Genomic DNA, 27,714 nt, shown 5'->3' with positions numbered 1-27,714 from the left:
ACTCTGTGTGTTCTTTTTTGGCAGAAGATCTCCCTCTCCATCCACCCTTGGCTGCCTCTCCAAAGCTTCTTTTCGGCACCTTGCAAAAGCCTTCAGGTACTATGTGTCACTTGGGGGACACTTCTTCATCAAGATCTACAACATACCCCACCTACTTTCCTAGAAGTGAAAACTTCCTTCAAGTGATAGAAGCAGTTCTTTTCAGCGACATGAATCTCAGAACCAAAGTGGTAATTGGCATTCTGAATGCCAGTCTCATCAACTAGAGAGCTCACATGAGTGTATAAAGGAAAATTATTTAGCAAAAATTCTCCCTATATATCACTTATCTAGAAAGGAAGAGAGTTATGTAAAAACTGAAGCAGAGCTAGGAGATCATCTGTCACACACCAGTTTAAGTGTTTAGAGATACCTAAATAACTATTCAATGGATCAGGAACCTGGAGGGATCAAATTGACCACTAGCATAATCAAGTATAATTATTTCAAACAAATCACACGCACTTACACCAGCAGTGAAATTGGCCATGGAGTTCAAACAGATGTTTGAGCAGAGTCTTTCCCTTTACAAGTGGGGATATGATACTTAACCAATACTAAAAACTTAGTTAAAAAGTATCGGAGAATCTCTCACAGTTGTTGGCTGTTGTGTTAGAGAAGACCAACCTGATAGTAGATTCTCTTGCCTAGAGAACTGTACACTCAGTCGACCTTGGTTTTGATTTATTCTCTTCAATAAAGGATCAGTATGAGATAGATATTCTCTTTTTCAGGAAAACCAGTAATATATCTTCTAAAATAGGTACTCAGTAGTCAGAACTTTGGCCCCACAGCCACTGTTGTGAAAATTGGGCCTACAAATTTTCAAGAATTGTGAGCTCAACTGTAAAAAGTATGTAAAAGTTCATAAAGTGTTACAATAAACTATAACAAATATTGACAGGAAAAGGTACAAAAGGGAGACAGAATTACCTTCTTTAGCCTAATTTAGTTAAGTTGATATGATTCAAGGACTGTATTGAAAGTATGCATTTAAAAACAGATGTGGAGCCAGAAGTTAATGAGCCAAAATTGGTACATCGAATACTAGGCCTAACTGATGGACAAAATAATAAGGGGAGGGGCTATTCTACTCATCAATCCCTTTCTGGGTCCTTAAACAAAAGATTTCGTGGGGTACATAAGAACAAAAATACATAATACACACTTAAAATAACAGATGGAGACTACTGAACCAAACTTCTTCATCACGGCTGCCACTCCTACCGTCTCCTTTGACTTCATCAGCCTCATCTGGAAAAATGACCACACCAGGCCAGAGAGAGGGAGCCAGAGGACATTGCCAGCCTACCAGCTGTAGCTGAATCCCAAACAACTACCTGGGATGAAAGGATTTTAACAGCAGCAACAGCTCCAGCTCTTGCTCATCTCAACTAACTTTTTGTCTAAGGATAGTTACTGCCATCATTAATACCATCAAAGAGACTGTCAAACAAGGGTTTTTTCCTTCTAAAACTCTCTCCATCCTGAAGGGAAAGGGAACAAGAAATGTTAAAATGAAAGTCTTATTTAATACTTCACATTGTAAATGCTTTAACTGTTTTTCCTTCCCTTCTCTATCTTTAATATAAGGTTAAATGGCTTTTTAATGATGTTTGCGCCATGGTACTAAGCAGGCTGATATCTCTGTTCACCAAATCCCTGGATCTTGTTCAAATAGTTTGTTTGACAGTGACTGGGTTATATTAACACCTTTGGCCCATTTATTCTAACACTACCTTCTCTGCTTATGTAGCCCAGGCTTACACCAAGTGGCTCTTTGTCTTTCTTTAGTGGCTAGACTAGCCACTTTCTTTGCTAGTACCTTGGAACTAATGGAATTGGTAATTTATAATGATATCTCTGGGTGGATTGTCCGCCAGATTTGAACACAGAACCTCTGAATTTAAAAGCGGGAGCCTCTACTGCTAGAGCCAAAGGACCAGGTTGATTAGTTCAATGGAGTAGCATACTCAAACTATTTGTTAACTCTACCTCAATTTTCCCTGTGTGACGTTAGGCAAGTCATTTAAAGCTGTAAATATTATTTCCTTACCTACAAAATGGGAACAACACTATTTACCTAATGCATACAGATGGATATGGGAGGTTAAAATGTTTGTAAAGTACTTGTTCGTAACAGACTTGCAAAGTATTATTTCTTATTTTAACTAAATCCTAGATTGATTGTATTGCCTTTTATTAAAGGTGTTAGGAGAGGGTTGTTGGTTTTCTTTGTTTTAGTGTTGAATTAGGCTCAAATTTGTGGCTTTTGCTTATAGTAGTTTTCTTTTGCCTCCTTCTGCTACAGAAATATTGCCTTGAAATACTTGTGAAGCAGGAGGGGGGGAAAAAAAGTCAAGCTGTCCTACTTACTAGTAGGTGCAATATATACCTTCAAATGAGACTCATGCTTCTGAAGTCAGGTAAGAAATGATATCCAACCTTTCAAAGCTCTAGCTCTACTCTTCCAGTGACATTTCCAACAACCTCAAATCTTACCAATTTGCTAAGAGAATGTGTTGCTAGCTAAACATGCCTAGCATTGGACTAGTCCACTATCCAAGAACTGCACTAACATTTTGAACTTATCTCCAGAGCTAGCTTTTCCTAGTGATCAAACCCACTACAAATGTGGTAACATGCAATTGTCAGGGGAAAAATTAATTTCCTCTACCTCTTGCCATGACTTCTGCTACTCCAAAGGAAATTGGTTTCAGCCCTTCTCTCTAGTAGACCATAGTAGTATCAGAAGGCACGTAAGGGACAGAGAAATAGATTAGATACAGAGAGAGAAAAAAAAAGTGGATTTTAATGAAGGCACACACTTGACAGGTCTATCACTAGCTCCCTCCTGTATTTCATAAGCACAGATAGCTGCATGATCTGGGAAGTCTTCCCACTTTTGGGAAGAGGAGAGAGAGAATTAAAACTACAAAGGGCATGTCACAGGGTGGGCTCCCTCATCCTGGACTTCCCTTTGTAAGCAGTCCTCACACATTCTTATGTAAATTAACCACAGTGCACTTTATTTTCAATGTTTTATGCAGCTTCATGTCCCATCACCATAAGGCTTTTCCCAAGTTTCAGCAGACTCCTTAGGCAAGGGGGGGAGGAAAGGGGAAGAGGTCTCACCTCTGTGAGGTCGAGTGTCTTTGCCCTTCTTTCCAGCCACTCTCTTTTCCCCTCTCCCTTCCTGTCTCCAGTTTAACAGTCCCCAGCTGACAAGTTAATCCTCATGTTAACTGGTTAATGACCTAGACCTAATCAATTGCATCCCTATTTGTGCACTTTGTAAGCATTCCCACATGGTGAAGCAACCTTAGGCTACTTCTGCCACAGGACAGAACTACACCACCACGTGCAGCTTGGAAGACATGTCCTGGTGCTACAGGGGGGTGGGGGGGAAGCGTGAGCCACCTATCTATTCTATTTCACATGGCTAAATAAAATGCACTGCCTCTGACCACATTAAAAAAAAACACACACACATCTAAAGTGCAGAATACTGCTTAATCTTAAATTGCTTGAACTATATCTTCTATGCCATACAACATCAAATAGCTAGAGAAACACATACAGTACGGTAACATTTTAGATAATAATCTTGATTGTTTCAAGACTAGTCACTGCATCAAAACTTAAAATTAAGCCTTTGAATATAACCTTTTTCCTATCACTAATCTTAAGAGTCAACATTTTACACTGCAGATTTTGACATGGTATTACTTGGTACAGATTTTGATTGCTTCTACTATGCAGACTTTGAAATTCAGAAGTAAAAAAATAAATCACACCTTACTATTGTATATTTCAGTACTTCCTTATGCCAGCTATAATTAGTGGCAAAAAACAGGATGACAAAACATTGAATTATTTTACACCTTTACAGTGAATTAACTGCATCTCATTTTTTTTGTTTTTGAAACAGTGGACAATCAATGCACAAAGGAACTTATTTACATGGATCATCATCACATTCATCTTTGTTGGATCATCTCATGTAACCATGCAAAATGCTTGGCAGATGAAGGTTGGTGCAGGCTTAGCATGTAACAGATGATGATCAGTCGTTATGTAGAGAACAGTAAAAGAAAAATAGCTAACAATGAGTTACAATGTTAGGTTTTTACATTCTACAAACTGAGTAAAGATGGAGTAGACCTTTTTAATGAATTTACACAGAGTAGGAGAAAGGACTTGGTTTAAACCAACTGAAAACTTCTTCAGAAATTATGGAAGTGAGGCTGGTTTAAAGTATAGTTATAATGTTATGAGTAAAGAGTCAGATCACCTTACTTCACTGTTTGTTTTTTTTAAACTCTGCCATCAGCACTGTTGCACCACTTTTGCTGTAGAAGAGCAAAAATTCTGATGTGTTTCATGCATCAACAGGAATGGCAAGCTAACTTTTGGTTACGTAATCATTGTTCTTTACACCTCTTACATCACCCCACTACTACTACTTAATTACAAACTCTAGGTGGAGTATGTAGTACTGGCAATTTTACATAAGTAGAGTAATTTGATCTAGAAATTCTTGAGTAAAAATGAGCAATCCAGTAACCTTTTTACAATCACTTTTCTGATAATAACCACACTTTAAAATTGCTCTTGTAGATACTAAGGATTGCTTTCATTTGATATTAGATTATGCCTCTTAGTAGTCAATTCCATGCAAATTAACTAACTAAATAAATCAATGACTGCCTACTTCTCGAGATAGAAAAGACCACTTTTTGCAGGTGCTGAATGGTCTACCTATACTAAATTTAATAATAAGGTTCTGACTTAGTGAACTATAGGTACTAGATCACTATTTTATGTTTGCAAAGAATACTGAAATATGTTAACATTCATTTTGTTTTAAAGTTGAAATATTTCATAAAGGATCTTGCATTGAGATTCACTATCACTATATTGCTTACTTTAAACAGATTCAGCTCTCTTGTAATCCATTAACTCAGTATACTCTGTATATAATTTCACCTAACAAATTGTAAAAAGTAAAACTCAGAAGAATGTATCTTTCTTTGTAAGAATTAACATTCATTACTTGAACATCTAGCCCCACCCCAACCAAAAACATTTATGAAACTTAAAATGTGATGTTTTAAAAAGTATTAAAATATGATCAGAAAATTGGAATGAAGAAATGTTTCGTAAGGTAAAGCATAATACATTTTAACCAGGTCAGTAGTTGTCCATTTGAAATAACCTATAATTAACATTGGATTTTTTAAAAGTTTAACAGTAACACCAAGGAATGAGGTATGTAAGTTTTTAGATATCACATCAGACTTTCATTTTATGCAACTAACTGTATTTCACAACTCGCATCTTACAAAATAGACAGTACCATTGTGCCTGTAAAAGTACTGCATTAAAAAACAGAAAGGTACATTACTACAAGAAACCACCAACCACCGCAATTGTCAGGGTCTACAAAAATCCATTATTTTAGCTATTATCAAGATGCATCATACGAAGGTAATATTTTAGGGCTGGATTCACTACCAAAAGAAGTCCATCCCACTTTCACATTGGCCCCAAAATACATATTTTGAATGAGACACAAAGAGAATTACTGGGATGTGAACGGGCTTCCTTTGGACAGGAGCCAGATGCATTTTTGTATTGAATCTGACCCTATAATTTAAATCTATATATGGATTTTTTTGTGCATAAAAAAACAACACCTAGTTGTAAACAAAAATGCGAAATCTGTATTCATAAAAATATTTTATTGGTTATTTTACATAATACCGGGTGGGACTGTAAATATTTTTGCTCTGTATCAGTATATTGCTAAATGCATAAATTTTGACAGTTTATGCCAGAAAATAGGGTACTGCATTTTTTTTCTTATGACTGATGCTACAGTATTTAATAAAGGGCCAATTCAAAATCAAAGAAGCTGATCTAAGAACAAAATGTAATAGTATTACTTATTTCCTTACTCCTGTGCAACACAGTATTTTTGTACTAAACTGATATGCAACTATGACACTGGGCAAGTTTGGGGCAAGGAAATAATGCTAAGCAGAAATGAAAACTGTACTAAAAAGTTATTTTTAAAGCTTTTCCAGAATTTCAGATTTTAAAAAATTTACTTTTTGCCAAATGCTTAGTCATTTGAGATTTGATATTGGTTATAGAACATAGACTACCAGTGTCTAATGACAGTGTAGTACTGTATCTGAATTATAAAGCTAAATAACCAATGCTTATAGTATGTTCACTCTTTTTGTTCATAAACATTACAATAAGTGTTTTAAGTGTGAGGAAAATATTGGTAAAACCAGCAACATAATTCAGTAACAGTAATTTAGTAAACGATGTCAAACATTGGCAAAAATTCATACAAATGTTTTATTTAATAACATTTTTCCTATTTAAGCACACCAAGTACCAGCAGGTGTTTTTAAGAAGATAATAATTATGAAAATTCTGTTGCAGCAATAGTTGATTAAGTTGATCTTTGATCTGCATACATATAACTATGTTTCACAATTCTCAAATAATACATATTTAGGCAGCTTGAACTATGTTATAAAAATTTTAATTCAGTACATGCCAATAGTAGAGACTCCAAGAGTTGTGTTAGAATTCACTAAACTAAAAGTGAAAATGGACTTACCAATAACACTGCATAATGAACATTCAAACCACATTTTCATGGCACCTTTAAATGCGAAGATTAAAAAGTTAGTCTGAAAATGCTTTGTAAGCATTTGTAGATTGCATTTAAATTATTATTTCTACTGCTTCACTTCACTTTTGTAAAACTGCATAAATTATGTTCCAGTAAACATATCAATTGTGCATGGATAATCTGTCATGAAAATGTGGTAGCTGTTGGCAGAAATTGTGTATTTGCATGTTTTGAAGAGAAGAGACTAAAGAAACTGGAGAAAATAAACTTTAATGAGATTCTCCGTTCAACGATGAGGCTTCTCCTCTGGGCGAAGATGACCTGGACATTCCCCTCTCTGTATTGTCAGAGCTAGAACCACTCTGACTGTGTTGATCTGCAGATGCGGCACTGGAAGCAGGTGGTGACTTAGTTTTCTCCTTAAAGTCTGTAATAATGACTGTCAGATCTCCAACGGTAACTTCCAAATGCTGGGCACTACTCCGATCCACATTTTTCAATCTTGGCCTAAATAAAACAGAATCAAATTAAAAGCTAAAAGCTTCCACATCCCATAATCCTCTTGCCCCTCCCATTTTTAGTGATCTTCGTAGAGAACGTATAACTTAGTGAAATACTGCACACAGCAATATTATGAATACATAAAATGAGAATGTACCACATAGCTAGCAACTCTATACTGTAATATTTAAATTTTTCTTCACCTCTAAATAATTTGATTTGAACAGGGCCCTCTGGATAATGTGGTTAAGGTGGTCACAAAACCGAACTCCACATTTTAAGATTTTTGCTTGGAAAAAATTAAGTCTCTAGTCTTCATGGCTGCAAAGAATGTTCAAAATGTGACCCCCCCAGTCATATCAGTGTCAGCAGACAGCCTGAAACAACAGCCCTGAGAAGTGTGAACTTCTCCATTCATCTTAGTGGGTGTTGCCTTTATGTTCTTAATATGCAGAAACCAGCTCCCAGGTCCTCTAACCAGTTGTTTCTAAACTTCTGCTATGCAGGTATTAGCAAATACAAATTCTACAGCACACTGAAAATTTAAAATTTGGAGTGGGCATCACGTAAATAGAATTTAATTTTAAAATAATTTACACAAAAAAACACTGACGACAGGGCTGGAGTCTGGGTTCCCTGATGCATAATTTAATATTAATATCCTGCATAGGACATGGGGCCACAAACTCTGGTTTGATTACTACTATTTTATTTTTTAGGACCACAACAGAACATTTAAACTATGTTCTATCAGCATGGTCTTTGCAGGTGCTAGTGCAATGGGTGATCTAGGCATGAAACGCTTTAATTTGATAGTTTTGTGTGTGTGCCAGGTGACAAATCATGTCACCACAGCAGCTGAAAATACCTGCTGACAACAGCAGCACAGCACCCAGCAAGCCTTTTAAAACTGACCTACAAAACCTATATTTGATTCCACAACTTTCTCCAGGCCAAGCTTTGGAAGTAAAGAAATTAACATGAAACCAAGATTTGGCAGGTGTGCTCCTAAAAGCAAATCTTAACCCTCCCCTTGCCCTACACAGGGATTTAGCGCCCTGCCTCAAGTAGAACTGATGCTGAGTCACCTCACCCCACCTTTTGCACTCCCACGCAGCCAAGAGTTGAAGCTGCATAATAATACACAGGGAGCCCAATGAGACTCTTGCCCCAAGGCTGAACTGGCATTAAAAAAGAACCTAACTGGTTGCTTGAAGATGTGGGGGTGGAGGGGAAGGATTCACTTTTGCCAGCCTGAAATAGGCTGCATGCCAGAGAAAAAATTTAGGGCTTACTGCATGCAGATTTTGTTATACATGTTTCTGGAAACATTTAAATGTGCTCCTTTTTTAAAAAAAAATGTTCTTTTAAGTAATCCACGTAGAAACTAAGGTGAGCATTCTTAATCAGAACACAGTCTACCCAAAATCAGGTAGTACTTTTTTTTATAAACTTGTATGTAATACTTGAGTGTTTGATTTCTCTTCACTATTAATTTTTCAAGCAATTCTTTGTACAGCTTTTACTGAGATGATTTTTTTTTTAAAAAACAATATTCCCAGCCAAAGGCGTGCACATGGGAGGGCAAGCAGTGGCATCGGCCCACCTCAATAATTGGCAAGGTCACAGAGCTCAGCTCACTCTCCCTGCCGTGGCCCTGGGGTGGGCGGAGCTCTGTGACCCCACCACAGCCAAGTCCTTGTGGATACACTTATTCAGATAGCTCTACGGCACATGGATTTTCATTGAAATGGTGAGTGTTTATTTCTATGTATGTAATGTACATGTGTGTTGATATGGTTTAATGTGTATAATGTGTGTGTTTAATGTGCCCTTCCAAAAGCAGTAAAATTTAAATTGCTGTGCACACCCATGTTCCCAGCCCTTGCAATATCACCCCTTTTCACTTCTCATGTAATAAGACTATTTAACCTCCAACATTCCCACATAATTGTTACCATTCAGAACAATATCTCTTAAGATAGTAACTTATACATTTTGGCTGGCTAGAGTGTAACGTATTTATAATTAAAAATAAAAGACAAACATTACAAAAATCCTTTATCCCAGCTCTGTTCCATTTCCTTCCTGTTGAAAAAAAAACAGTCTCAGCCTTTTCAATCTAAATTCTTGCTACTTCAAGATGTAAATTTGGAGAGTACTCTTTACTCTTTCTGGAGCAGTCCCTGAATAACACTGAAGGTTCTGTTTCATCCAATGCATGGAAAATGTCTGCTACTTCTCTGCAGAAGTGATTCCACAGAATCTTCTTTGGCTGAACTCTGCCTCACAGACTGCAGCACTTCCAAAACACACAGTGACAGTATTTCCCTACATTTTCCTCTTTCTCTTAAGTAAGTTGCATCTCTTTTCAGTCTTCTTAGTTTTTTAGTTACATATTTGTGATTCAAGTAACTTTATACTTAATTTGGGGAAATCTGGGACAATATTATTTGTGTCTAGAGCTATGCAAACAACTGATATTTTGGTTTGCTTGCAGTTCCAAAAAATAAAATACAAAAAAAAATCAATTTGGGTCAACCCAGAAAGGAACTTTTTCTAGGTTTTCAGTGAATTGAAAAGCTAAAACAATTAGTTTCAGGTTAAATGAAATGTTTCTCTTTACCTGAAACAATGCATGTTTGGGTGTTTTTAGTTTTTTTAAATGACATCGAAGGAAATACTGAAACAGTCCATTTGAATAAAAAAAATCAAAATATTTAATTTTGCAAATATTAGAACAAAATGTTTAGACATTTTTGGATTCTGTTTTTTCCCCCAGACACAAAATTTGGCAAAGCGGACACAAATTCATGAAACATTTTCTGTATCACCAAATCTGTATTTTTTTGCTGAAAAATTTCACCCAGTTCTACTTGTGTCTAACATCCTACATTTTTCCTTCAAACTGCAGGCTGTTCCTAGTCCATGGCAGGATCAAGACTTTGCGGCTACTTGCTTGAACTGTCTAAGAGTCCAAGATATCCTTCATTATTTCAATCCACTGTGTATGTTTTCAGCTTCATAAGTCAGTTTGGTCTCCAAAAGTAACTATTCTAGCCTTTGTTCCTTATCTCAAATTCTGCATTAATACCAACAACTCTAGTTGCCTACTTGTCCAGTACCTTATAGTCCCTTTTTCCATCCAATTCTATATAAATACTAGCCATTTTTCTCTTCTCCTGGAACATTATAGCTTCCATTTTTCTGTCTACATATCATTTTGCTAGATGAGGCAAACGCCTCATCTGACAACACCTAATTTACTTTACTGACAACACCTAATTTTCCCTCTCCTATTTAGTCCATTTAGTCTCCATCTTCTGGTCAAAACTACAAACTGCAAGATAGCTTTACATTAAACAGCATCATCATAAAACAATGAAACTTCAATAAATATTTAGTCTAATTTTAAAATGACTTGAGAACACTTATACTAGTAATGAAAAATTTGCATCATTTAATATTTTACAAATACCAAATTTTTTAATTTACCTGGTTTTCTTATGACTGTTCTTTTTGCTAGTTGTTTCCTTTTCACTTTTTTCCTTTTCTACTTTGTCTTTTTTCTCTTTCTTTGATTGTGTTGGGGGCACAAATTGCTGAGTAACCTGTTGTGCAACCAGCTGAGAGACAGGTCGAGGTTTCCTGTGAGCACATATATATTTATTATTTAGATTTTATAGTATCAGTCTTATACTCTACATTTCACAGTAATTAAAACAATAGTCAATACAAAATGCAAGACTGTTAAACACATCAAACTGCCAGCAGCTCATAATAAGAGCATACCCAATTCAAACTCACTGTATCCTGCCCATTAGCCTACTGATCCACCAAAAGAGACATGTTTTAAGGATTTAGAGACAGGGCTTTGTGCAGTGTGTGATGAGGTGTATCAACCTTGCATTGGCAATGTTAGAGTTAACACAATACTTTGGGCTCAAGAGGCCACACACCCCAAGCCATTGCTAGGCAAGCTCCCAATGGAGGGAGCATATAAAAGTAAGCAGCTCAGCTCAGTCTGGGCTGGCTGAGGAGGAGAGAGGACACGCACTGCAGGCTGCTGCTAAGAAGCCACCAGAGCTCCAAACCACTGAGGCAGAGCATCCTGACTATGCTGCAAGACCCCAGTCGACTGCGGAGACCAGAAAGGATGATGAGCCACTATCCACAAGGAGCTACAGAATCGGGATGAACAGTAGGAAGTGACCCAGGGAACACGTTTGGCCATATTAAGACCAGAACCCGAGGCCAGGGTACTTGGTTATCATAGGGTCCTGGGCTGGAACTCAGTGGAGTAGGGTGGGCCCAGGTTCCCCTACCTTCCCCACAATTGCCCTTAGGCACTATTGCCACTAGAGAAGGCAGCTCCATAGACTTGCCGTTGGGCAAACACTGCCACCAAGAGAGGCAGCCCCATAGACTGCTGCTGAAGTAAGTGGCCAGTTATTGGACTTTCACCACTAGGCGATGTGGCTACTGAAGTAAGAGGCCTCTTCTTGGACCCCAGCTGACCCACTGACACAGTATGCCCAGAAAATTAATATATGCAGACACACCAAAGGTGGTGATCTCTGAATAGGAAGAGCCTTCACAGAGAATGCCCTGTCAGCAGCACCCACCTGTTTAAATTAAAGGTCCCCAGTTTGAGCACATTTGCTCACAGCAAATGCAGTAATATCAAATGGGGAAAGAGCTGATCTTTCAGCTCACTAGATCCCAAGCCATTGTGGGCTTTATAGATTAAATCCAATACCCTCGAATGCCACACAGAAACTTTTGTGTTATATATTTTGCAATTTGTATTCTATTTTGTAATAAAAAAAATAAAAAAGTTGAAATCAAAATGAAGCACTTTGATTGGCCAGATCAAAAAAAAATTCAGATTTTTCCTTTGCAGAATTTTGAAATGTTCAGGTTTCATTAGGATTCAGAAAACAAAATTTCCATCCTCTGTGTTGCTCTAGATATTCCTTAGAAAAATAAGCGTTGTGAAACCATGAGCACTGTACAATAATATTCAGGGCCGGCCCACAACATTTTGGCATCTGAGGCAGAGAGCTCAAATGACACCCCCGTGTCCCCTCGCTTTGGCCAAAACTTTGAAAGGTCTTAATTCTGCCTTCTTCCTGTTCTACTCCTCTCATGGTACTGCTCTGCTACCTTCCCCAATAAAGGAGAACTAACAACTTAAAATGCCTTGTTCAAAAATTGTAAGTAACACTTAACTTTCAAACGCCTGAACAACCCATCCTGAAGGACGACCCATCGCTCTCACAGATCTTGGGAGACAGGCCAGTCCTTCCTTACAGACAGCCCTCCAACCTGAAACAAATACTCACCAGCAACCACACACCACACAACAAAAACACTAACCCACGAACCTATCCTTGCAACAAAGCCCGTTGCCAACTGTGTCCACATACCTATTCAGGGGACACCATCATAGGGCCTAATCACATCAGCCCCACTATCAGAGGCTCCTTCACCTGCACATTTATCAAGGTGATCTATGCCATCATGTATCAGCAATGCCCCTCTGCCATGTACATTGGCCAAATCGGACGGCCTCTATGTAAAACAATAAATGGACACAAATCAGATGCCAAGAATTATAACATGCAAAAACCAGAACACTTCAATCTCTCTGGTTACTCGATTACAGACCTAAAAGTCGCAATTCTTCAAAAAAAAAAAACAAAAACACACTTCAAAAACAGACTCCAAAGAGAGACTGCTGAATTGGAATTAATTCGCAAACTGGACACAATTAAATTAGGCTTGAATAAAGACTGGGACTGGATGTGTCATTACACAACGCAAAACTATTTCCCCATGTTTATTCCCCCTCACCACTGTTCCTCAGACGTTCTTGTCAATTGCTGAAAATGGCCCACCTTGATTATCACTAGAAAAGGTTTTTTTTCTTCTCCTGCTGGTGTTGGGTCATATTAAAGAAGTTCTGTATTAAAATCACAAATGAGTTTGATTCCCCATAGTTTAAATTCCAGGGTATTACGAATTAAGAGGTCTCTTGGTTTTTGGTACTGTTTCTCTCCCTCTATGTGTGAAACTTGCAAGCTGCTAATTGTGTTAGTACATTCTAAGACAGAGTCTGTTCTCAAAGCAATTCTTTGTAACAACAACTACTCACACAGAGAGAGACTCAAAGCAATACTCTCTAACAACAGAAACAGCACCCAGAGACTCCCCGCCCTTTTGTTGTATTTATCTCGCTTTGTTAACAATTGTGATTAAAATAGAGATAGAGGATGTATGTGGATGGATGCTTGGTGTGGATAATAACTGACTGATCAGGGAGGTGCCAGCTTAAGAATCCAGTGACCATTGGCTGAAGAAGGCGTCAAGTGGAAATAACCAGAGGACCCCCGGAGAGCAGACTGGAATCCACCCAACAGCCTCAAGGATGGGAGAACCGAAGATCAAAATAACATCTGGCAGCACGGAGCCATCAGGAATGTGCCATCTGCAGATTGATTCAGCAACAGTATGATGAAGCAATTCCCATAGACTGGCACAGGAAGAAATTCCTATTAAAAAATGGACTCTAGAAAGTGAGAACTTTGGGGTCTGATTCTGCAAACCAACTTCCAGGAGCATCAGATGAGCATCTGACAAGGCCCTGCTCCCTCCTTGTGTCCAGACCACCTGGCCAGTGGCTTGGCATGAGCAACTCTAAAGCTGGTAACTATGATAACAACCTTGCAGAAACTGTGTGTGTGTGTGTGTGTGTGTGTATAAATATGAAATTGAATGGAATGTTATAGCTATAACCGCTTACTAGGATTCTTTCTGTATTCACAATAAATGTGGCATTTTGCCTTTTCCCCTTTAATAAGATCATGCTGGTTTTTATTTTATTGGTATAACACTGGTAATAGCTCACCTTACCTGATCACTCTCGTTACAGTGTGTATAGTAACACCCATTGTTTCATGTTCTCTGTGTATATAAAATCGGCCTACTGTATTTTCCACTGCATGCATCTGATGAAGTGAGCTGTAGCTCACGAAAGCTTATGCTCAAATAATTTTGTTAGTCTCTAAGGTGCCACAAGTACTCCTTTTCTTTTTGCGGATACAGACTAACACAGCTGCTACTCTGAAACCTGAACAGCAAATGTAACTTTTCTTGTCTGCATAATAAACACTGGCATTTTTATCGGTTTGAATAATCAAAGTGGTGCTTTCCGTGCCTTCTTGGTTGCAAAGATTTGAACTGCTTCCTGAAGGTCCACAGTCTGGGGCCAGCTCATGCTCTATGGAGATAGTTGCAAGGCCGACCAGTCTCTTGTGTCATTGTGGAGTGTAGATGTGTTTTTATTAACTTCAGCTTGGAAAAGCTGCATTCTCCCCTGGCAACTGTTACAGGAAGTGTTAGAACTATGCGCAGAGCAACAAAAGCATTTGGAAAGAGGGTGGTCATCTTATTTGTGCACATATATTCCAGAACAGCCTTTGGAGTTGATCCTGCTGAAATGCATCTTGAAAGGGCTTTTAGTTCATCACCTAAATCACTCGCATCAATATCGCGCATGTCATCATGTGTCAACACTGTCACTAGTGCCCTGCATTGCTAGTGCAGGTCTTCAGGTGTAGTGAGGAGTTTTGGAATATCATACAACATCCCAAATACACTGCTGTGTTCCTTGAGCCGCATGAAACATTTCTTCAACTGACTGTATTGCACAATCTAGCACCTGGTTAAAGAATTCAACTTTGAATTGTTGTTTGGGGTCTTTTATGGGATTATCCCATGCCTCGTAATCAAAATGTCTTCTTCGGTGACTCTTGTATTCTTGAATGGGTGGGAAAATAGCTTCAGTGTGAAGTTCCTCTGCCAACTTCTGTGCACTCTTCAGAACGCTTTGAAATCCCTCACCTGACTGGTAAGACTGTAGGTATGACTTTGCTTTGTCCAGTTGTTCCATTGCTCCAGATATATCAAGGTCAACACCTTGGAGTCTCTTGCTTACAACATTTATTTCAAACAGTATGTCATGCCACAACATTAAGCCACACAGAAATTTGAAGTTATGTATGTTTCTGGTGATTCCGTTTCCCTCTGCCACTGTTCTCCCATTAACAGTTCCTGTCCTCCATATTGGCAACGCTGGCATCATCTATCTTCCCAATTTGGTGTTTGATAGTGTAGGGAGCCAGGGTGGCTTCCCTCCGAACCAGAGGGTAAAGAACCACCCTCTCAGCCTGAGTGGGCGAGGCCAGACCAAGCTTATGCCAATCCCCGGAAGGGGATTGGTGGGACAGGAAGTACAAAGGGCAAGGCCCTTTGCCCAGTGAAGAGAGCACCAGGGAGGGAGACAGACACAGGCTGCTCCCTCGTGATCCTGCTGCCGACCCAGGGGAGGCCCTGGACCAGGAGGAACCTGACCGGGAGGAAGGCCTGTGGCAACCAGGACTGCCAGCCGCTGAGTACCCGGAGGATCTGGAGGGGCCCGGCTGTAGCCCGGGCCATCGTGAGCCCGACACAGAGGGGGAGCTAGAGCTACTAGCAACGGAATACCCAGACGAGCTGGAGGGACTGGAGAGACCCGCTTGAGAGACCGGGTAGGAAGTAGCCCAGGGGCAGAACTGCACCATGGGGTGGGTGTATTTGGTGAGCGGGCGCGGATGGCCCCGCTGACTGAGCGGCGGGACCGTCACCTCCCACCACTGTCAGGGCCCTGGGCTGGAATGCAGTGGAGTTGGGTTGGCCTGCGTTCCCCTACCCTGGCCAACCTGCCTTGGTAGCAGAACTGTGCGCTGCAGACTCGTGCCGGCACTCCCCTGCCAGAGGGGCGCGCTGCAGACTCGTGCCGGCACTCCCCTGCCAGAGGGGCGCGCTGCAGACTCGTGCCGGCACTCCCCTGCCAGAGGGGCGCGCTGCAGACTCGTGCCGGCACTCCCCTGCCAGAGGGGCGCGCTGCAGACTCGTGCCGGCACTCCCCTGCCAGAGGGGCGCGCTGCAGACTCGTGCCGGCACTCCCCTGCCAGAGGGGCGCGCTGCAGACTCGTGCCGGCACTCCCCTGCCAGAGGGGCGCGCTGCAGACTCGTGCCGGCACTCCCCTGCCAGAGGGGCGCGCTGCAGACTCGTGCCGGCACTCCCCTGCCAGAGGGGCGCGCTGCAGACTCGTGCCGGCACTCCCCTGCCAGAGGGGCGCGCTGCAGACTCGTGCCGGCACACCTTTCCCGCTAATTCCCCAGCTCCCGAAAGGGGCGACTAAGGCCTGCCAGTGGGACTGTAGCTCTCCATCACCCCCTAGGGGCTCGGAGGACCGATTGAAACCTGTCACAGATAGGCTTTATCGCCTCCATTCGACTTTCCCATCATGTGGCACTCAGTGGTTTCAGTGTCAGAGAGGACGTTACTAGATGTTTCTTCAAAATTTGCCATCGATGAGTTGATGCAGAGAAAAATACATAGATGCTTTGAATTACATTAAAAAATTCAGCAGCCTCACTAGAAGCTGATGCTGCATCACTGACCACCAAGTTTAATGAATGAGAACTGCATGGGACAAAAAAGCTCGAGGGTCGGATCCGTGTCTGCACTCCTCTGTTCTTACATCTCATGTTGGCACCATTATTGGAGCCCTGACCTCTCATGTCAGCCATTGCAATTCCCGTATCTTCCAGCTTTTAAGAAGCACATTTATCATACCAGCTCCTGTAGTATCATCAATGTCAATAAACTCTAGAAAATGCTCTCCGACAATCACCATTGCAAGGACATTTTCACTTGGTTCTGTTGTTACAAAATGCACCATTGAAGTCATTTTTTCCGTATGGTTGATGTCAGGTGTGCAGTCCAGAATAACAGAGTAATATCTTGCTGACTTCAGATCTGCCACAATCTTCTGTTTGACTTTTGTTGCCAGTAACTGTATGATCTCATTTTGAATGGTTTTTCCAAGGTAGTGGTATGTGTACATTTCTTGGGTGGTGACTCTTCGTAGATACTCCTGGAGTACAGCATCAAACTCAGCCATCAGCTCCACAATTTAAAAGAAGTTTCCATTGTTTGGCACATACAGCTGATCTGAAGTGCCACGCAGTGCTAGGTTTTGGGTAGCAAGCATTCTCACAATGGCAATGAGCATTTTCAGAACATTTTGCCAGTAAAGAGACATCGATGCAATCTTCTCTTGATGCTGATCATCTCTGCTGGCCTTTAACCTTAGTCTCATCTCAAGCTCTTTCCATCTACAGAATGCTCTCTGGTGATTTGCTGCCTTCTCGTGGCATGCCAGATTTCTAGCCAGATTTTTCCAGTCCTTTGTTCCTGTAGGACTCAATGTGGCTGGACCATTAAACTGGAAGAGTTTGCAACAATAACAGTATGCAGCATTCTGGGTTTTTGAGTACATAAGACATGGCCTCTCCACTTTGTCACCGTTGGGGATTTCACGCCAGTAATGTGTTGGATGGAAACTTCTATTTTCATTGTCTTTGGGGAACATGAAATTTTTCATTCGCTGTGGCCCATGCAGTACAATGAAATCCCTCAGGCTTCTGCTTAAGTGGGTCCACAGTCCTGGATCATCTAGACTTAAGGAACTAAACTCAGCAGCAGCTGTTTCTTGCGCCTCCACCACTCTCTTTTCTGATCTACACTTTTCTTCAAGAATGTGCACAGTTACATCCATTTGAGATGGAGATATGGATGCTGCAGTAGCTGCCAGGTCACCTGCACTCTGATTAACTGGAAGATCAGGCATCTCATCAGCACTCACATCCTCACTGGGGCCAGAAGGCTCACTGTGAACATTTGTGTTTATGTATCTCAGGAGAGCTCCTTCCTGCTTAGATAGAAAAGCTTCCTTTGCTTGCTTTCTTTTTCTGAATGCTGCCCCCCAGAGGGGTGTTTTCTTCTTTCACTCATGACTGTTGTTCTGTGCCAGCTATAGTGGCTCTCAACACTCAATTGAAGCGGACAAATAAGCAGGCTGGTAGCAGGGCCTGAGTGAGGGAAGATATCAGCATCTTAAGGGCCTATCTGGCTCTTACTCCTTCAGTTGACTACCTGTTCTCCTCAAGTAGATTCAGGGAAGCAGCAAGAAACAGGAAGCTCCCTGAGAAGCATTTTCTACACTCTGGGTCCTAGTGGCGCCCCCCAGCAGTCTGGCATGTGAGGCGGCTGCCTCAGTTCACCTCATGGTAAGGCCAGCCCTGATAATATTCAGAAAATACAAAGCGGTTATTAAATCAAGCTTGAAATGCTGCAATCTCTAATGCATACTTAGAGCTTGTCTACACATACAGCTGCTTTGCTGCAGTGCATCTGGTGAAGATGCTCTATAGCAGATGTGGCCAAACTATGGCTCGTGAGCTGCATGCAGCTCTTTTTACAGTTAAAGTGCGGGCTTGTGGAGCCCACCATGCACACCCCCTCCCATTCTGCACCTACCAGACTGGGTGGAAGGGAGCTTGGAGCTTCTGCCCTGCGGCAGGGTGATAGGACTAGGGGCTTCTGCCGTGCGGTGGGGTAGTAGGATTAGGGACTTCTACGTTGCAGTGAGGTGTTGGGGAAGAAGCCCCATATCCCAGCAGGCACCGCTCCATGGGGCAGCTTGTGAGGGTCTTGTGGCTCTTGAACTTCTGAAGATTACTGAAGGCAGCTCAGGGGGGTCAGTAGGTTTGGCCACTCCTGAGTCTATACTGATGGGAGCGAGCTCTCTCGCCAACATCGCGCTGTCCACACCGATGCTTATGTCAGTGTAACTTATGTCACTTCGGAGGGTGGCTTAGTCACAACCCTGAGTGACATACATTATGCCAATATAAACTATAGTTTTCAGAGTAGCAGCCGTGTTAGTCTGTATTTGCAAATAGAAATGGGTGTTTTTTTCATGTTCTGTATGTATATAAATCTCCTCGCTGTATTTTCCACTGAATGCATCCGATGAAGTGAGCTGTAGCTCACAAAAGCTTATGCTCAAATAAATTGGTTAGTCTCGAAGGTGCCACTAGTACCCCTTTTCTTTTTTATAAACTATAGTGGAGATATAGCCTTATTTATTTTAGCCTGCAGGTTCACTTCTTCAGCATTTGTTGCTTTGGTGTAACAGTAATTGAAATAGTAAGCAGAATGCCAAAGTGACTGCCTTCAGCAAGTTATAGTATTTTCAGTAACTTCTATTATTGTTAAGGTTACATATAGTGTCCCACTGTCAACCTGAGAGGCCAGAGTGCTGGAGACACAATGAGACTGATACAATGGACAGAAGTTGAAACCTAGGTTCACCCAACATGCAGACATGGAGTAAAAACACCAGAACAACAAATGAAGGTAGAAAACCAACACATATTAGTTAGTGAGAACTATACAGTTTATGTAAGAAGGCAAAACACAGAACTATTTTCATTGTGGCCAAGTGGCATACATTTGCACTTGGTCCTGACAGGTAGTGCATGGCTGTCAGAGCATCTTGAGGCCAGAACTGCTGAACTACAATAACAGACAGTAGCTGAAATATTTATATGGAAATAGATACATAGATTTTTCAAGGTCACAAGGGACCATTGTGATTGTCTAGTCTCACCTCCTGCTGAACACAAGCCATAGGACTTCCTTGTATACCCCTGCTTCAGGTCCAATAACTGTGCGTGTACTAGAGTACGCTTTTAGAAAAAAAACCCACCCATCTTGATTTAAAAAATGTCCAATGATGGAAACACCACAAACCTTGGTAAATTGTTCCAATGATTAATTATCCTCACTGTTTAAAAAAAAAGTGCCCCTTACTTTTAATCTGAATTTGTCTAGCTTCAGCTTACAGCCATTGGATCTTGTAAAACCTTTGTCTGCTAGAGTAAGAACCTTCAGCCACTCCACGATTTTGCCCAGGATCAATGTCAGGCTGGGTCATTCCTTTTACCCTTTTTAAATACTGGCATGTTAGCATTCTTCAAGTCCTCTACAGTCCCCAAAGTCCCAAGACTGATTGAAAAATCAACATTACCCATTTGGAGACCTCTTCAGCAACCTATTGGATGCAAGTTATCTAAACCTACTGATTTAAAAAAACATGAGAATCCCAGCAGGTGTAGACATATATGCACTAATTCTCCTCAAGCTAACACAATGAACAGTAGTGTGATCACAGAAGCATGACAAATGGTGTCTCAGGCTACCCACCCAAGTATGTACCCAGGAGGTCCAGCAGGATTGTACTCAGGCAGCTCGCCTGAGCTATTGCCCATGCCTCTATAGCCACACTACTATTTTTAATGTGCTAACACAAGCAAAGCTAGCACCGATATGTCTACTGATACTGAGAATCACTCCTCCCACCTGCTGTATAGACATACCCTCAGTTAACTCTATGTGAGCATGAAAAGTATTTCAGTATCATCAGATGATACAAATGCTGGCTTCTTGTCAAATACAGAACAAAATATTTATTTAAAACTTTTGCCTTTTTTACATCATTATTAATTCTGCCATGTCCCTCTAGTAATCGACTAATACCATTATTAAAATTGTTTTGTACCGATATACTTAAACACCTTTTTATTGTCTTTAATGCTGCTGACAGATTTCTCCATGTGTCCTTTTGCTTCCCTTATCAATTTTCTACACTTCCTAACTTCTAATTTACATTCAATACTATCAACTTCTTCATTCTTCTATTTTATACATACATATATATATATATATACACACACACACACACACACACAGAGAAAGAGAGAGCTTTCACTTCCCCTTTAAGCCAGGCTTTTTTAAAATTTGTTTTTAAACCGGTGTAGTCTTTTCTCTCTGGGATTGTGGATTTTGGGGTATACACTAAAATGTTCTTAAACAATTCCCAATTATCATTCACATTTTTCTATTTAAGTTCTTTCTCCCAGCTGATTCAGCTCAAATATTTTCAACTTTGTAAGTCAGTCCCTTTTAAAGCACCAAGTACATATTACTGATTTGTTTTCACATAAATGTATTCAAGTCATGATAACTTGCACCTAAATAACCACTAATTTTTACTTCTGAAATCAACTCCTCTTAATCTGTCAAAATGAGATCTTATACAGAATTCCCCCATATTGAATGCAACACTTTTTGAGTTAGGGATTTGTCAGCTGTAATATTTAAAACTTGCAAAGAAATATTAATACTTGCTGCATGAGATCTCCAGACTGAAGTCACCCACAATAATGCAGCTTCCCCTATCTTAACCCCCATCACCCTGCTACATTATAGACAGGGGTTAAGAAAAGCATATAAGAATACTGTACAGTGATCCTGCCTCAGAACTGGCTGCCACTATGCTCCAGTTGAGGTAGCAGGTGTCAAAATAGGAGGAAACAAGGTGGAATGGGTGTATAAACTCCTTTAGGTAGGAATCACCTTCTGACGGAGAGAAGGCTGATCATTGTGAATACATTAAGGAGATCCCTCCAGGAGAGGGATACAGTGAAACAGATGATCATGAGGCAATCATTAAGAAATACTGACATCAAAGTCTGTGGTGAATGTGAGAAGTTACTCACCCTGTGCAGTAACTGTGGTTCTTCAACATGTGCGTCCCTAAAGGTGCTCCTCTCTAGGTGTCCTAGCGTCCCCTATGCCCTTCATTGGAGATTATTCATAGCAGTGTCTGTTCAGCCTCCACATGCATGCTAGTCAGCCTCATGTTCTGCGCCATTGTTGTATAGTACTGCATGGGTGAACCGCCCTCAGTTCCTTCTCTTCTGCGAAGCTCCATAATAGAGAACTCTAAAGCAGAGGGGAAGAAGGGTGGGTAGTGGAGCAATCAAAGGGACACAGATCTCAAAGAACCAGAATTACTGCACAGGGTGAGTAACCAGTTTTTCTTTGAGTAATGTCCCTGTGGATGCTCCACTCTGGGTAACTATCAAGCAGTTCCCTCGAAGGCAAGGAAGGGGGCCTTCGGAATAGAGTCCAATACCGAAGAAAGCACAGCTGAGCCGACCACAGTATCAGAAGCAGAGTAGTGAGTTATTGCACAGTGTTCGGTGAATGTATGTAAAGACGCCCAAATGGCAGCCTTACATATTTCAATAATGGACACATTTTTGAGGAATGCTATAGAGGTTTAGGGTGGAAGACTGGCAGGTGAACTGTTCGGTTAATATGGAACTTGAAGACACTCTGGGTAAAAATTTTGATGGAGTCACAGAGCGATCATGTCCTTAAAAAAAAATACTGTGACAGGGGGATATGCTATAAAGGCCCCTATTTCCCCAATCCATCATCCCGATGTGATGGCTCTGAGGAATGTGGTCTTCACTGATAAATGGAGCAGTAAGCAGGTAGCCACTGGTTCAAGCAGTGGCCTTGTGAGACATTTAAGGACCAGATTGAGGTCCCAAACAGGAGTAGGGCACTTGACTAGTGGATAAAGATTTCTGAGTCCCCTGAGGAACCTCGCTGTCAATGGGTGGGCAAAACCAGAATAACCCTGTATTGGGGAGTGGAAAGCTGTGATGGCTGCCAGGTGGACTCTATTAGAGCTCATATATATACACACCAAAAAGTTCGGGACTATCTGGCAGCAATGAGGTCATCAGTGGAATATGTCTGAGGTCATATCGACAGACAAATGTTGTCCATTTTTGAGAGTACATGTAGCGTGTAGACTGTTTCCTGCTCTGCAATAGTACTATTTTTACTTCCTCTGAGGTGGTCTCTAATCCTGTGAATGATTGACAAAGCACTGTGAGATTGGAGTGAAGGATCTTCTTGCCTTCCTGGGAGAGATGAGGAGCAATGTGGAGAATGATTAGTGAGCATCCAGCCAACTGTACTAAGTAAACCATGCTTGTCTGGGCCAGGTCGGAACTATTAGCATAACTCTGGCTTTCTCTTTTTTTATTTTGTGCATAACTTTGGCTATTAAAGGAATAGATGGGAATGCACACAAGAGATCCTAGCCCAATGAAACTGAAATGCATCCACCAGGGATCAATGACCCAGTCCTCTTCTTAAGCAAAACTAGGCACGTTTCTTGTTTAACTGTGTGGCAAACAGGTCTATCTAAGGGTGCCCCATTGACAGAATATGTGGTGTAATAGGCTGAGGTCTATGTCTCATTCATGGTCTTGGAAGAACATCTGCTGAGTACATCCCCGGTCACGTTCTGAATACCTGCTGTGATGACGACCGAGTTGCATCTGCACCAATTCCAAAGCTTGCTCTTTTTTGGTACCAGGTAATACCGGGAATAAAACCCCTTCCCTCTGGGCTGCATGGGGACTGGTTGTATAGTTCCCAACCATAAGAGAGTCTATTTCTTGAAAAAACAAGTTCCCGTGAGAGGGGTCCCTGAAAACGGGCAGGGAAAGGGGGTTTGTTGGTGAAAGCATGGTAATATGGATGGCATACTCTGTGGAGATGATCTCAAAACCCACTTTTCTGTAGCGATTGACTCTCAAGCCCGCCTGAAGGGGTAAAGGCAGTCACCAAAGGGAGGAAGGCAGGTGAATTGCTGCAGCTGATAAGGATGAGGATAGTAATTCAGGCCTTCTACCTCCAAGCAGCAATCTTGACAGGCTGGTATAAGACTGCAAGGTGGAAGGCTGAGAAGTGGACGGTTTCCATCTCTGAAATCTGTCTTTTGATGTGGTTCGTATGGCCTCTGGGAGGTTAGGAATTGAGCAGGATGTGATCTCCTAGCAGTCTGGGACTTGCTGAGCTCTCTCTTGTAGGTAGGTGTACAAATGCTATGAGAATGTAAGGTAGCACTTGAGCCCTTTAACATTCGCAAAGATTCATCTGTGGTGTCCACAAATAATTCAGACCCATCAAAATGAAGGTCCTCCACCATATTTTGGAAATCCGGAGAGCTGGAGCCAGGAAGCCCTTCTCATAACTACTGCTGTAGCGATCGAATAGGTGGCAGCATCAGCAGTGTCGAGGGAGGCTTGTAGAGATGTTCTGGTGAGTAGTTGGCCCTCTGCAATAATTGCCTGGAATGCCTTCCTGTGCTCTGCCGGTAGGTGGTCAACAAAAGAGTTCAGTTTGGTACAATTTATATGATTGTAATTTGCCATTAGTGCCTGGTAATTGGCAATTCTAAATTGTAAGGAGGCACATGAGCCAGACTTCCTTCCCAGTAGGTATAGATGCTTATGGTCTTTTTCAGGGGGCATGGTTTTAGCATGGGTGTTGCCTTCTACATTCCAGATTAACTGTATCGACTACGAACGAGTTAGGTGAAGGATGCAAAAAAAAATTCTGCATCTTTTGCTGGAACATAATATTTCTTATCTGCTCTCTTGCATGTAGGCAGAATAGAAGCTGGAGTGCTGGAGTCAAACAATCTTCACTGGGTCCAGAAGGGCTTCACTGACAGACAAAAATGTGCATGCAGATGAGGGTGAATGAAAGATATCAAGCAGCTTATGGTGAGGTTCTTTAACCTCCCCGAGAGGGATCTGCAAGGAGTCAACAATTCTCTTGATTAGATCCTCAAACTTTTTAAAATCATCCATCAAGGATGGAGGAGGGAGGCATGACAGCTTCATCTGGAGATGAAGATGAAATGTTGGCCATAACCAAGACCTCTTCATCGGCTCTAGCTTCCCGCTCCTCAAAAGATTCTTCTTGAGGGTCAGGTCTCCAAGAGAGGGCAGGTGATGCAGGTTTCCTCTCTCTGTGACAGGTGGAGCTCAATGTCCTGGAAAATTGTTAGCGATAGGGGTGAAAGCAATGTTGTAGCAGATGACTTAGGCCAAGAGGTACATCTCTGCTGATGGGGGGGGGGGGGGGGAAACGACTTCAGCGGTCAAAAGGACCAGTGGCGGCCAGAGTCCCAGGCCCTTTAAATCCTTAAAGCAATATGACAGCTAGATCATTAAACTCTTAATGGATAAGGGGGGGGGGGGAATTACTTAGGTGGAAGTATAATGGCAGATTAGAAGAAAGGGGGCAGTGAGTGGAGAGGGAATAATAAAAGATGGAGAAGGAATAGGATGTTGATGTGAGGCGAATTATTGTATAAGTCCTCTTGGAAAAATACTTTGCCAAACTAGTTATAAATTATTATTGGTATTGCAGCAGTGCCCAGAGGGCCATGTCTCAGCTATGGTCTCTGTCTCAATGAGCTTGTAGCTTTATCTATTCTAATGCAGTGATTCTCAACACATGGCCTGCAGGCAGCTTGCGGCCCCATCAGTACACAGCTGCGGCTAATGTGACATTCTCAGGGACATGCAGGTAGTATATATATTGTGTGGACGCGGCCCACCATAACACAGAGAGCTGCATATGCAGCCCACAATGGTAAATATGCGGAGAACCACTGACCTAGTGTTAAAGCATGTGTCTGGTTGTTGTACCACTCATCACTAATTTCACGTTTCTTCAACGTTTCTCTGCATGAGCATTTTCTAAATAAATCTATACTTTGGCTTTCTTCATTAATCATTGCTTGGTAATTTTTACTTTTCAATACTGATCTCTGATCTTAGAACCAGGTCAGATCTCTTTTCAGAGCTCAAAAAATGCTATTGAGGGAAAGGACAGGAATTCTGGATAAAAAATTGAAGCTTACCCTGTTTAGGGTTGACCATATCTATGATCAAACCAGTACTACAGGCAGAAATACTTCTACAAATGCCAGAAAAAGTTACTTCTTGTATCCTTTTTCTATAAATGGGAATTAGTCCAGTTACACCTGCATGTAGGCATAAAAGTAACATACCTCATAGAATATCAGAGTTGGAAGAGACCTCAGGAGATCTAGTCCAACCCCCTGCTCAAAGCAGGACCAATCCCCAATTTTTTTTCCCCAGATCCCTAAATGGCCCCCTCAAGGATTGAACTCACAACCCTGGGTTTAGTAGGCCAATGATCAAACCACTGAGCTCTCTCTCCTCCCCAATGTTAATAAAATACACAATTGTTTAAAAAGACCAGTAGAACAAATACTAAAATTGAATAGTATTTTCTAACTTCATCTATTTTAATTTGTCTATAAGAATATATATTGTAGCCATAAACTAGTTCTGTTTTTTGTGACGTAATTTAGGAGTATTCTTGCAGGTGATCAAAATAATCAAACCTCAGCCACCTGTTATGTCTTGACTAATACCTAGATTGTAAACTTTGTAGGACAGGGACTTAAAATAATTGTTTTTGGTATCGTGCTTAGCTCAGTGGGGCCTTGATGGCCAATTGGGGCTCATAGGCAGTACAGTAATCAAAATAAATAAGCTAGTTTGCCCTGTATGTGAAACTGGAATTATTTAAAATCAAAGATTTTTATGGTAGCTGTATCTAAGACTTTTCTTTCTAATCTGAATTTAGCTTCTGTGACCCAGCACTTGCCAGAAATTACTCCTAGATGTCTCATCAGACATGCCATTTTCTTACTGGACAGGCAAGACACAGGGGTGAAAAGCACATTGCAGGTCACAGAACCTCACCCATCCACTCCTGTAGTGGGCCTATAACCTCTGGCTGAGTTTCAGAAGTCCTCAAATCTTCATTTAAAGACTTAAAATTACAGCGAATACATAATTTATTCTAGTTCAAACCAGCAAGTGACCCATGTCTCAATGCTGCAGAGGCAGGAGAAACCCCCCAGAGTCTCTGTCAATCTGACCTGGGGGAAAATTCCTTCATGATCCCAAATATAATGATCAGTTAGACCATGAACATGTGAGCGAGACCCATCAGCTACACACCTTGGAAAGACTTCTCTGGAGTAAACTCAGAGAACTCCCCATCTAGCATGCCATCTCTGGTAGCTGGAAATATTTGCTTATAGCTGTCATGGATGAGCCACATGACATTGTGGGCAAACTTATCATGCTCAGTCTTAAAACAAGTTAATCTTTTTGTCCCCTACTATTCCCCTTGGAAGGTTGTTCCAGAATGTCACTCCTCAGATGGCTAGAAATCTTCATCTAATTTCAAGCCTAAACTTATTGATGACCAGTTTATATCCATTATTCTTGTGCCATAATTGGCCCTTAACTTAAAATAACTCCTCTCCCTTCCCTGATGTTTATCCCTCTGATGTATTTATAGAGAGCAATCGTCTCTTCCCTCAGCCTTCATTTTGTTAGGATAAACAAGCCACACTCCTTAAATTTCCTCTGGTAAGGTAGGTTCTCCATTCCTCTGATCTAGTTCTAGTAGTCCTTCTCTGTATCTGTTCCAATTTGAAGATGGGATACTGGAATTGCACATGATATTCCACAGGATCTCTCACCAGTTCCCTGTATAATGATAATACTTCCTTATCTCTACTGAAAGCACCTCCTCTGTGCATCCTAGGATTGCATTATTCTTTTTCATAGCTGCACCACACTGGGGCTCTCAGCCATTCTGTGATTGACCAATACACCCAAGACTTTCTCCACCTCTCTTGCTTCCAACTGATACATCCTCATCTTATATCAAAAAAATTTTTGTTATTAGTCCCTAAGTACGGGACCTTGAACTTTGCACTATTAACATTTCATCCGATTTCTATTACTCCAGTTTTCGTGGACAACATTAAATAAGATTGGTCCCAAGACCA

General features: G+C 41.2%; 1 protein-coding gene across 1 annotated transcript in view; it reads right to left on the bottom strand.

The window, feature by feature from the left end:
• Positions 1-5,766: 5,766 nt before the first annotated feature.
• YAF2 (YY1 associated factor 2) overlaps positions 5,767-27,714 on the bottom strand; it is a 44,456-nt gene continuing 22,508 nt past the window's right edge. Inside the window, exons 3-4 of the mRNA XM_073328034.2 lie at positions 10,691-10,843; positions 5,767-7,201 (exon numbers count right to left, since the gene is read on the bottom strand). Coding sequence (XP_073184135.1) covers positions 6,964-7,201; positions 10,691-10,843 — 391 coding nt within the window. The 3' untranslated portion in view covers positions 5,767-6,963. The remainder of the gene's footprint in view (positions 7,202-10,690; positions 10,844-27,714) is intronic.

The sequence above is a fragment of the Lepidochelys kempii genome, chromosome 1 (assembly GCF_965140285.1).
Source record: "Lepidochelys kempii isolate rLepKem1 chromosome 1, rLepKem1.hap1, whole genome shotgun sequence".
NCBI classification, from domain to species: domain Eukaryota; kingdom Metazoa; phylum Chordata; order Testudines; family Cheloniidae; genus Lepidochelys; species Lepidochelys kempii.
The sequence above is the reverse complement of the archived record's forward strand: the minus strand, read 5'-3'. Positions and strand labels throughout refer to the sequence as shown.